General features: G+C 35.3%; 1 protein-coding gene across 7 annotated transcripts in view; it reads right to left on the reverse strand.

Annotated features, from left to right (window-relative positions):
* PPFIA2 (PTPRF interacting protein alpha 2) overlaps nt 1–12,990 on the reverse strand; it is a 389,170-nt gene that overhangs the window by 103,058 nt on the left and 273,122 nt on the right. For all 7 annotated transcript variants that reach the window (XM_082636669.1, XM_082636667.1, XM_082636668.1 and 4 more), the window contains 2 exons: nt 2,469–2,615; nt 1,259–1,393 (listed from right to left, as the gene is read on the reverse strand). In XM_082636669.1, the coding sequence (XP_082492795.1) occupies nt 1,259–1,393; nt 2,469–2,615 (282 nt within the window). The remainder of the gene's footprint in view (nt 1–1,258; nt 1,394–2,468; nt 2,616–12,990) is intronic.

Consider the following 12,990-nt stretch of genomic DNA (forward strand, 5'->3'; position numbering starts at 1 on the left):
TAATAGTCATTTTAAATGTGTTTGCAAGAAAAAATAGCATACTACTACTGCTATGTTTGCACTTTTTATATAATTTCAATAATATTTCTAAAGTTAAATAAGTTTATATTTATTTTAGAAATCCCACATTTCTGAATTTTCCAGAGTGGTTTATGGCATGGTCTGTGACTATGGAAGGATCCAGATTGTATTACCCTAATCAGACTAAGTTTCATTCAGCTAGTTAGTCCAATACTCTACAACCAACTATATCAATACTTTCTGCTTTGTCAACTGTTTGTCTTTTCACTACCTGTTTAACTATCCTATTTTAACTAATAGGCATCAGTTTACTGTTCCTCTTTAATTATTTACTTTTCCAAAAGTAACTATATGTGTCTACTTTTATTTTGCTGCATCAATTGTTTTGGATAATCCCTAACGCCAGAATTTATAACTTGCAGTTCATATATCTATCTGACCCGTTTACTGCAGTGGTGTGGAAAACAGCACATGGTAATGACTGTGTGAACTTCTAAAATGTGTGTACATTTTTGAATTGATATTAAAAATCAAACATGCTTTTAGTGACAAAATCTGTACTTTTATTCTAGTGACATGTGACTTTCAAGCAATGCCATTCCATTTGACTGTGAAAGGTAAGAATAGTCGTTTTAGCATTATAATGGTTGCTAAGTTCTAAAATATGCATATAATTGCAGAATCTAACGTCCATAACATAGCAGTTAATTTTGAACATTCTTCAGAATATTATTGATTTTAATTGGTTCAGAAGAAATTACAACTATTAAAATCACTTTCTGACTATTTAATGGCTTTAGACTTCTACAAATCTAATGTCTAACTTCTAACAAAATTTTTTCATACCATAGTCAGAAAGGAATCAACTACATATGATATCTCCTACATTTCTAATACCATACAATTTATGTTGAGCTTACTAAATTATTATGTCTCATGTATATCCATATGTGCAAATATAACCATGGAAAATTAACTCTAAGGACGTGGTATTTTGTTCGTTTTTGTTAATGTTTAAATAGGCAAAGGAATCATCACATCATATATATCAGTCATTCATTTCAACATAAATAAGATATGTGTAATGTAAAAATTCATCTAAATAACAGACCAATACAGTAAAGATTAAATAAACTTAATCTTCATAAAGCCTAAAGAAAATCTTTATATATTCCATTTTGATTACTAGTCATTTCTATAAGTATATCTAGGTTGACCAATTGTTTTATTGCAGTACCTTTGTCAGGGCTGCAATTCTCTGAGCCAGTTCAGCCTCTACTTCAGGTAAGGTCTCAGCTTTTCTCATAGTTTGCTGCAACTTTTGCTCAGCTAGCTCAAGACGCTCTTGTAACTGTCTGTTCTTCTCTTCCATCTGAAATAGGGATGAAAAAAGAGACACTTAAATTGTCACAGTTAGGATAGCAAACACCAGTCACCAGGGGCTGTGGGCTTCAAGCCACTCTTCTAGAGTTAAAATAAGTTACTACTATCATACCTACTGTGCAAAGAGATTATTGTTCTCATGTTTTCATATATTACTTATCCATATTCCTTAATAAATTCAGCACATAAAAAAAGAAAACCTTTTACTGATGGCAACGAAAAGAAAAGAAGTTAATAGTGAGTATTAACTTGGACAAATGGAATACAACTTAGTACTAAGACTTCAGATACACCGTAATAGCAACATACTGAAAATCGTAACATTAGCTGGAGTAGGAGAGGGAATGTAGCATAATGATTGAGAGTCCAGGCTCTAGAGATGAAGTTGGCAGACTTTTCCTGTGAAGGCCAGATGGTAATTATTTTAGGCTTTGTGTATCATAAAGTATCGGTTCCAAATATTCAATTTTACTGTTGTAGCACAAAAGCAGTCATAGACAATGATTAAATGAATGGGTATGGTTATGTTTCAATAAAACTTTATTTATAAAACAGAGCCATAGTTTTGGCACATGGGCCATAGTTTGCCCATTCCTTCTCTAGAGCCAAATAGACCTAGGTTTCCATTATTGACTCTGCAATTACCACATGTGTGACCTTAGGAGAGCATTCATGTCTCTGAACCTTAGTTTCCTCAGTATAATAATTGTATTTACTTTACTCCTCAGTATAATAATTGTATAATAATTATTATACTTTACAGTATAATAATTGTACTTACAGGTGGTGGTTGGATTTAAGTGAGGTAATACATGTAAACTGTTTAGCACAGTTTCTGGTTCATGTTTAGATCCAAAGTAAATATTAGTCATTATTTTTATTATTATTAAGATAGGTTTCTAGATTACACACTGAAAATCAATCACATCTGTTCAGTTAGCTTGGTTATAAATTTTAGAGAATGATTGATTACCAAGGAATACCATATTTTATTTACTCCATGTTTTGTGAGAATGGTGAGAACACACACAAACCAGAACAAAACCAAGATAGAGATACTGAACCTGTCGTAGGATGGCCTCTTTATTTGCTAACTCATTTTCTAGTTTGTCATTCATGTCATGTATGGAGGTAGATTCTCTCTGAGCACTGAGGTAACGCTTCTCAAGGGTCGTGATTCTTTCTTCCATATCTTCCTTCTGTGCCATAGCCTACAATTAAAATAATTTAAAAAATCAGATTCTTAGTTTATGTATTATCTTATTATTTAAATTACATAGTAAGATAAAAAAGAAACTATGCTTTCTTGAGGTAAATATTCATTCCTTTCTTTTCATTAAGGGGATGCAAGATTTCATGTCAGTTTTCTCAACTTATCTGTCGGAATTCTTCTTATGTCTTGGGTTAGCAAAAAGCTTTCTCTCTCTGAGAATGCAATGGAGTACATTTAAAACTCATTAATGTAGAATTGGTATTCTTAGAAAAGAAGTGGCAGAAAAATTAGTTCATTACACAGTAGAAATAAGTATAATTATGGGTAGAGTTGCAAACCATAAAATTGGTAAAATGGTGGCTATAGTTCCAAATTGCAAAGGGATTTTCAAAGAAGGATAATAAATATCATCAGTATCCTTATTGTTATGTATAAGTAAGAATAGCTCAGTGGTTAAAAGAGAAGGCAAAAATGAAAAAAAAGTAAATTTGAATCACACTCAAAAATGAATTGAGGAATTTACTTTGGAACTTAACCATTTCCCTTGTTTAAATGTAATATGATATATTCCAATTAAAAATAATTTAGAGAACTCAATGAACACAAATCTCTAGGGGAAAATCAGTTATTGGTGCAAATGAAGGGATAATTTTAAATACTATATTATTAATATAATATTAACTATTATATTAAGCAATAATTTTAAACCATATAATTCATAGATAATATGGAAATGATTTTATCTTCCTAATAGCTTACATGGGAATTTATTAGTAGGTAGATAATCTACTTTTTTGAGATATTGGGAAAAATCAGCTGCAGAAGAGAGCATCTAGGGCCTGGTGTGGTTTTCTGATAATTTGGGAAGCTCCTTTGCATAAGGAGCCTGACATTGAGGAGATGGTGGTGTTTTCCATTTATTAGCATCCAGGTTTCTTTGACCACTTGTTCCTAAGCAGTCTCTTTGTTACTCTCCTACAAGATCCAGAGTCAATCCTGCCATATGCACAGAACAGATAAATTCCCTTCTAATTTTCCAGAAGAAATAGAAGCCCTTAAATGGACAGTCCTTCAGCTTCCTGATCTTCCCTCACCACCATCTGGAAATTTAACTACATCCACACAAATCCTTAACCTCTATCTTTCAGTTTAGAACAGGTGTTCCACCTTCCCTCAAAGTTCAGTCATTATCTGTATTCTGGGTTTTATGCCTTTTCTACTTCAGCGATCTTGGTCACTTTTTCTCCTGAATTTTCAAGGTGCTAGTAGAGGTAAATCCCATAACAATAGCTAGAAGAATGAAACAGGCTTATAAAAAATTTAGTACAGATCAGAGGTGGAGAGCAGAGGAAACAGAGATGATTCAAAGAAAATAAAAATGAGAATTATAAATTATCTGCATGACCATTGTCTATAATCTGAATTGAAATTATAGAACCAAACTGTTGGAGTGGGTGGGAAGACTTAACCATAGCTTTAAAAATAAGTAAGCAAATTTACTTATCAGGTAATTAATAAAATCCTGGAAAAACAGAAAGCCATACAAAAGGAAATATTATCATTGAAAATGACTACTTGGATCATTTGTGGAACTATTTACATAGTCATAATAATGGTAACACTGAATGTGATTTTGAGCTGATTATAGTGGAAAGATGGGTTTAAGAGAAAGGAAGGGAAAGAATAAGAGAGTTAAAATCCTCATATAATATAACAGCAAAACATAGGATAAGTTTAAATAAGAGAAAATACCAGAAGTAATGGCTAAAAGGGTTGAAATTAAGAATTTCAGGGACTCTCCACACCTCCTCTCCCGGGAGCCTGTGCAGCCCGCCATTGCCAGGGTCCCGTGATCCAGGGACAACTTCCCAGGGAGAACGCACCGCACGTATTAAGCTGGTGCAACGTCATGCCGGCCTCTGCCGACGCAGGCTCGCCCCACACTCCGTACCCCTCCCTCCCCCTGGCCTGAGTGAGCCAGAGCCCCTGAATCAGCTGCTCCTTTAACCCCATACTGTCTGACCGAAGACCAGATGCCCTCAGGAGACATACACGCAGAGGCGGGACCAAATCCAAAGCTGAACCCCGGGAGCTGTGCGAACAAAGAAGAGAAAGGGAAATTTCTCCCAGCAGCCTCAGGAGCAGCAGATTAAATCTCCACAATCAACTTGATGTAACCTGCATCTGTGGAATACCTGAATAGACAACGAATAATCCCAAATTGAGTAGGTGGACTTTGGGAGCAAGATATATTATTTTTTCCCCTTTTCCTCTTTTTGTGAGTATGTATGTGTATGCTTCTGTGTGAGATTTTGACTGTATAGCTTTGCTTTCACCATTTGTCCTAGGATTCTGTCTGTCAATTCTGTTTTTTTTTTTTAGTTTCAAAAATTTTTTCATAATAATTATTTTTTATTTTAATAACTTTATTTTATTTTATCCTACTTTATTTTATTTTATCCTCTTTCTTTTTTTCTTTTTATTTTTTCTGCCTTTTATTCTGAGCCATGTGGATGAAAGGCTCTTGGTGCTCCAGCCAGGAGTCAGTGCTGTGCCTCTTAGGTGGGAGAGCCAACTTCAGGACACTAGTCCACAAGAGACCTCCCAGCTCCATGTAATATCAAATGGCAAAAATCTCCCAGAGATCACCATCTCAACACCAAGACCCAGCTTCACACAACGACCAGCAAGGTACAGTGCTGGACACCCTATGCCAAACAACTAGCAAGACAGGAACACAGCACCATCCATTAGCAGAAAGGCTGCCTAAAATCGTAATAAGGCAACAGACACCCCCAAACACACCACCAGACATGGACCTGCCCACCAGAAAGACGAGATCCAGCCTCATCCACCAAAACACAGGCACTAGTCCCCTCCACCAGGAAGCTGACACAACCCATTGAACCAACCTTACCCACTGGGGACAGACACCAAAAGCAACGGGAACTATGAACCTGCAGCCTGTGAAAAGGAGACCCCAAACACAGTAAGATAAGCAAAATGAGAAGACAGAAAAACACACAGCAGATGAAGGAGCAAGATAAAAACCCACCAGACCTAACAAATGAAGAGGAAATAGGCAGTCTACCTGAAAAAAGGGTTCAGAATAATGATAGTAAAGATGATCCAAAATCTTGGAAATAGAATAGACAAAATGCAAGAAACAGTTAACAAGGACCTAGAAGAACTAAACAGAAAACAAGCAATGATGAACAACACAATAAATGAAATTAGAAGTTACTCTATAAGGGATCAATAGCAGAATAACTGAGGCAGAAGAACGGATAAGTGACCTGGAAGATAAAATAGTGGAAATAACTACTGCAGAGCAGAATAAAGAAAAAAGAAGGAAAAGAACTGAGGACAGCCTCAGAGACCTCTGGGACAACATTAAATGCACCAACATTCGAATTATAGGGGTCCCGGAAGAAGAAGAGAATAAGAAAGGGACTGAGAAAATATTTGAAGAGATTATAGTTGAAAATTTCCCTAATATGGGAAAGGAAATAGTTAATCAAGTTCAGGAAGCACAGAGAGTCCCATACAGGATAAATCCAAGGAGAAACCTGCCAAGACACATATTAATCAAACTATCAAAAATTAAATGCAAAGAAAACATATTAAAAGCAGCAAGGGAAAAACAACAAATAACACACAAGGGAATCCCCATAAGGTTAACAGCTGATCTTTAAGCAGAAACTCTGCAAGCTGGAAGGGAGTGGCAGGACATATTTAAAGTGATGAATGAGAAAAATCTACAACCAAGATTACTCTACCCAGAAAGGATCTCATTCAGATATGATGGAGAAATTAAAACGTTTACAGACAAGCAAAAGCCGAGAGAGTTCAGCACCACCAAACCAGCTTTACAACAAATGCCAAAGGAACTTCTCTAGGCAAGAAACACAAGAGAAGGAAAAGACCTACAATAACGAACCCAAAGCAATTAAGAAAATGGGAATAGGCACATACATATCTATAATTACCTTAAATGTAAATGGACTAAATGCTCCCACCAAAAGACACAGACTGGCTGAATGGATACAAAAACAAGACCCATATATATGCTATCTACAAGAGACCCACTTCAGACCTAGGGACACATACAGACTGAAAGTGAGGGGATGGAAAAAGATATTCCATGCAAATGGAAACCAAAAGAAAGCTGGACTAGCAATTCTCACATCGGACAAAAGAGACGTTAAAATAAAGACTATTACAAGAGACAAAGAAGGACACTACATAATGATTAAGGGATCGATCCAAGAAGAAGATATAACAATTGTAAATATTTATGCACCCAACATAGGAGCACCTCAATACATAAGGCAAATACTAACAGCCATAAAAGGGGAAATCGACAGTAACACAATCATAGTAGGGGACTTTAACACCCCACTTTCACCAATGGACAGATCATCCAAAAAGAAAATAAATAAGGAAACACAAGCTTTAAATGAGACATTAAACAAGATGGACTTAATTGATATTTATAGGACATTCCATCCAAAAACAACAGAATGCACATTTTTCTCAAGAGCTCATGGAACATTCTCCAGGATAGATCAAATCTTGGGTCACAAATCAAGCCTTGGTAAATTTAAGAAAATTGAAATCGTATCAAGTATCTTTTCTGACCACAATGCTATGAGACTAGATATCAATTACAGGAAAAGATCTGTAAAAAATACAAACACATGGAGGCTAAACAATACACTACTTAATAATCAAGAGATCACTGAAAAAATCAAAGAGGAAATCAAAAACTTCCTAGAAACAAATGAAAATGAAAATACGACGACCCAAAACCTACGGGATGCAGCAAAAGCAGTTCTAAGAGGGACGTTTATAGCAATACAATCCTACCTTAAGAAACAGGAAACATCTCGAATAAACAACCTAACCTTGCACCTAAAGCAATTAGAGAAAGAAGAACAAAAAACCACCAGTTAGCAGAAGGAAAGAAATCATAAAGGTCAGAACAGAAATAAATGAAAAAGAAATGAAGGAAACAATAGCAAAGATCAATAAAAGTAAAAGTTGGTTCTGTAAGAAGATAAACAAAATTGATAAACCATTAGCCAAAGTCATCAAGAAAAAAGGGAGAAGACTCAAATCATTAGAATTAGAAATGAAAAAGGAGAAGTAAGAGCTGACACTGCAGAAATACAAAGGATCATGAGAGATTACTACAAGCAACTCTATGCCAATAAAATGGACAACCTGGAAGAAATGGACAAATTCTTAGAAATGCACAACCTGCCAAGACTGCACAAAGAAGAAATAGAAAATATGAACTGACCAATCACAAGCACTGAAATTGAAACTATGATTAAAAATCTTCCAACAAACAAAAGCCCAGGAATAGATGGCTTCACAGGCAAATTCTATCAAACATTTAGAGAACAGCTAACACCTATCCTTCTCAAACTCTTCCAAAATATACCAGAGGGAGGAACACTCCCAAACTCATTCTACGAGGCCACAATTACCCTGGTACCAAAACCAGACAAAGATGTCACAAAGAAAGAAAACTACAGGCCAATATCACTGATGAACATAGATGCAAAAATCCTCAACAAAATACTAGCAAACAGAATCCAACAGCACATTAGAAGGATCATACACCATGATCAAGTGGGGTTTATTCCAGGAATGCAAGGATTCTTCATTATATGCAAATCAATCAACGTGATATACCGTACTAACAAATTGAAGAACAAAAATCATATGATCATCTCAATAGATGCAGAAAAAGCTTTCGACAAAATTCAACATTCATTTATGATAAAAAAACCTGCAGAAAGTAGGCATAGAGGGAACTTTCCTCAACATAATAAAGGCCATATATGACAAACCCACAGCCAACATCGTTCTCAATGGTGAAAAACTGAAACCATTTCCACTAAGGTCAGGAACAAGACAAGGTTGCCCACTCTCACCACTCTTATTCAACATAGTTTTGGAAGTTTTAGCCACAGCAATCAGAGAAGAAAAAGAAATAAAAGGAATCCAAATCGGAAAAGAAGAAGTAAAGCTGTCACTGTTTGCAGATGACATGATACTCTACATAGAGAATCCTAAAGATGCTACCAGAAAACTACTAGAGCTAATCAATGAATTTGGTAAAGTAGCAGGATACAAAATTAATGCACAGAAATCTCTGGTATTCCTATACACTAATGATGAAAAATCTGAAAGTGAAATTAAGAAAACACTCCCATTTACCATTGCAACAAAAAGAATAAAATATCTAGGAATAAACCTACCTAAGGAGACAAAAGACCTGTATGCAAAAAACTATAAGACACTGATGAAAGAAATTAAAGATGATACAAATAGATGGAGAGATATACCATGTTCTTGGATTGGAAGAATCAACATTGTGAAAATGACTCTATTACCCAAAGCAATCTACGGATTCAATGCAATCCCTATCAAACTACCACTGGCATTTTTCACAGAGCTAGAACAAAAAAATTCACAATTTGCATGGAAACACAAAAGACCCTGAATAGCCAAAGCAATCTTGAGAACAAAAAATGGAGCTGGAGGAATCGGGCTCCCTGACTTCAGACTATACTACAAAGCTACAGTAATCAAGACAGTATGGTACTGGCACAAAAACAGAAATATAGAACAATAGAACAGGATACAAAGCCCAGAGATAAACCCACACACATATGATCACCTTAGGTTTGATAAAGGAGGCAAGAATATATAGTGGAGAAAAGGCAGCCTGTTCAATACGTGGTGCTAGGATAACTGGACAGCTACACGTAAAAGTATGAAATTAGAACACTCCATAACACCATACACAGAAATAAACTCTAAATGGATTAAAGACCTAAATGTAAGGCCAGACACTATCAAACTCTTAGAGGAAAACATAGGCAGAACACTCTATGACATAAATCACAGCAAGATCCTTTTTGACCCACCTCCTAGATAAGTGGAAATGAAAACAAAAATAAACAAATGGGACCTAATGAAACTTAAAAGCTTTTGTACAGCAAAGGAAACCATAAACAAGACCAAAAGACAACCCTCAGAATGGGAGAAAATATTTACAAATGAAGCAACTGACAAAGGATTAATCTCCAAAATTTACAAGCAGCTCATGCAGCTCAATAACAAAAAAACAAACAACCCAACCCAAAAATGGGCAGGAGACCTAAACAGACATTTCTCCAAAGAAGATATACAGATTGCCAACAAACACATGAAAGAATGCTCAACATCATTAATCATTAGCGAAATGCAAACCAAAACTACAATGAGATATCACCTCACACCAGTCAGAATGGCCATCATGAAAAAATCTAGAAACAATAAATGCTGGAGAGGGTGTGGAGAAAAGGGAACCCTCTAGCACTGTTGGTGGGACTGGAAATTGATACAGCCGCTATGGAGAACAGTATGGAGGTTCCTGAAAAAACTAAAAATAGAACTACCATACGACACAGCATTCCCACTACTGGGCATATACCCTGAGAAAACCATAATTCAAAAAGAGTCATGTACCAAAATGTTCATTGTAGCTCTACTTACAATAGCCAGGACATGGAAGCAACCTAAGTGTCCATCAACAGATGAATGGATAAAGAAGATGTGGCACATATATACAATGGAATATTACTCAGCCATAAAAAGAAACGAAATTGAGTTATTTGTAGTGAGGTGGATGGACCTAGAGTCTGTCATACAGAGTGAAGTAAGTCAGAAAGAGAAAAACAAATACCGTATGCTAACACATATATATGGAATCTAAGAAAAAAAAATGTCATGAAGAACCTAGGGGTAATATGGGAATAAAGACACAGACCTACTACAGAATGGAGTTAAGGATATGGGGATGGGCAAGGGTAAGCTGTGACAAAGTAAGAGAGTGGCATGGACATATATACACTACCAAATGTAAAATAGATAGCTAGTGGGAAGCAGCCGCATAGCACAGGGAGATCAGCTCGGTGGTCTGTGACCACCTAGAGGGGTGGGATAGGGAGGGTGGGAGGGAGGGAGACACAAGAGGGAAGAGATATGGGAACATATGTATATGTATAACTGATTCACTTTGTTATAAAGCAGAAACTAACACAGCATTGTAAAGCAATTATACTCCAATAAAGATGTTAAAAAAAAAAGAAATTTGGACACAGTGGGGGGAAAAAAAAGAATTTCAGGTACGTGAGATGGGAGATAGGTGGTGGCTTTGTGTATATGTATGTGTTTTGTGCACGTGTGTTTAGATTTGTACTCTCTTGATAGTATTTGACTTTGAAAATTATGTGTATATAAAAATTTAAATTAATTAAAGAGTCATATTATACAAAGAAACTCATTATGTTGTCCTTAGTCCCCATGCCTCCCCCTACCTTGTATTACTTGACTAGGGAATGACACCGTGCTGCACAGAAAGTTAGGATCATCCTTGAAAACTCCTCTACCCTAACTCCCACTTAATAGCCTAATGTGTCATCTTGTCATTAGTCTTTTTTCCTGCTTACTTTTGCCCAACCCGCTGACCAACTTGCTTCTTGACAATACCTTTGTATGTTCCCCTCCATCTTCAATGTAAAATCTGAGCTACAAAGCCTTGCAAACACATAGCTTAATGTCCTGACGCTTTCTTTATGTACAATATCTCTATGTACTGAGATGAATAGTGAAAAATTCATGTTCACTTAGGACTTTGGAACGTGATATCATTTGTAAATAAGGTTTTACAGATGTAATCAAGTTAAGATGCGATCATACAGGATAGGTTGGGCCTTAAATCCAGTGACTGGTGTTCTTACAGGGAAAGGAAGATTTGGGGACAGAGATATACAGAGAAAAGTGCAATGTGAAAAGGGAGACAGAGATTGTCTTTATAGAGCCACCAGCCAAGAACACCAAGGACTGCTAGCAACCACCAGAAGCTAGAGGACGCAATGAAGAATACTTCACCAGAGCCCTCAGAGGGAATACTGTATGGCTCTGTTGATACCTTGATTTTGGACTCATAGTCTCCAGAACTATGAGAGAATAAATTACTGTTGTTTTAAGCCATCCCTTTTATTGTAATTTGTGATGGCAGCCTTAGGAAACTAACACACTCTGCGACATTTCTACCCGGAATGAGGTTTTGCTGCCTTTTTGACTACCTTAGTCTTGTTGAACTTCAAGACCAAATTAAAGACTACTTGGTTAATTATGTTAATATTAATGTTCAAATGTATGAAACAATCCATCAATTTGGCAAAAATTATCCAAACTAATTTTTTTCAACATTATATATGCATCCTTAGATTTTAGCCATCCAAATAAAAGTTACTATTTAAAAAGCTTTAGCTTAAGATTTTGAGTTTTTCTGTTTCCTATATTTTTTAGTCCAATGAGGGTAGAGTTTTCAATCTTAGACTATTCCTTCAGAGTGCTGCTTACAATTGTTAATTCTGTATTGTTAATTTCATTTTCATACAGAACTCTGGGAATGTTATGTCAATTTTGTAGCCCAAGAAAAAATTCTAAATTTAGCCTACATATATAAACGTCTTACAAAATTATCATAGCCATAAATTCAGTTAAAGGCATACACGTGTTTCTTTAGAACATGAGCACGAAGTAGTACATACTTGCTTTAAATCCTAGTTTTTGATACTTATTAACCCTGTTATGGGTAAACACTGCTTAGCTTTTCTAAACTTCATCTTCTTTCTTTTTCTTTTTTTTTTTCGGTTTTTGGTTGGGATGTTAATACATGACATTATTGTGATATATTTTAAGTGCTTTGCATGTCTTATGTACAATATACACTCAGTAAATTCTAGCTTCTTTTTTATTATTCTTTTTTATTACCATGTACAATACACACTAAATAAATAATAGCTTTTTATTATTATTTATGTATTATTTTTTTCTTACTATTATGCCTATAATTAGCTGATCTGACAATGGCATATATTACATATAGGAGTCATTGGATGTGACTTTGGTATTTCATTTTTAATTCAGTGATTCATATGGGAGATTCAATTTATAACTGCAGGCTGTGTTGCCAAAAATAAATTTTGAATTTAAAAGTTGAAGAAGTATCTTTTCGCTGTGTGTTACTTGGAATTTTAAAAAAGAAAGCTTTTTCTAGCTCCTGAAAACTGCCTAAAAAAGGCAAAAAACTGTGTAAAGGATTAATTTTCTCTTAACTTGAAGTTTATGTTAAAACTGGATTTTTTTATATCAAATAAATATAATTCTATAGTAACTTAGAGCTAGTAAAGTGAAAAATATAACTCCATGTTTCAGATAATAGAAAAGACAAAACTGATATGTATTCACTCATATAATCCATAGTGAACATTCAAAGAGCTCTTAATAAGAAGTTGGAGTGA

The sequence above is a fragment of the Mesoplodon mirus genome, assembly GCF_964341445.2.
Source record: "Mesoplodon mirus genome assembly, chromosome: 11".
In the NCBI taxonomy this organism is placed as follows: domain Eukaryota; kingdom Metazoa; phylum Chordata; class Mammalia; order Artiodactyla; family Ziphiidae; genus Mesoplodon; species Mesoplodon mirus.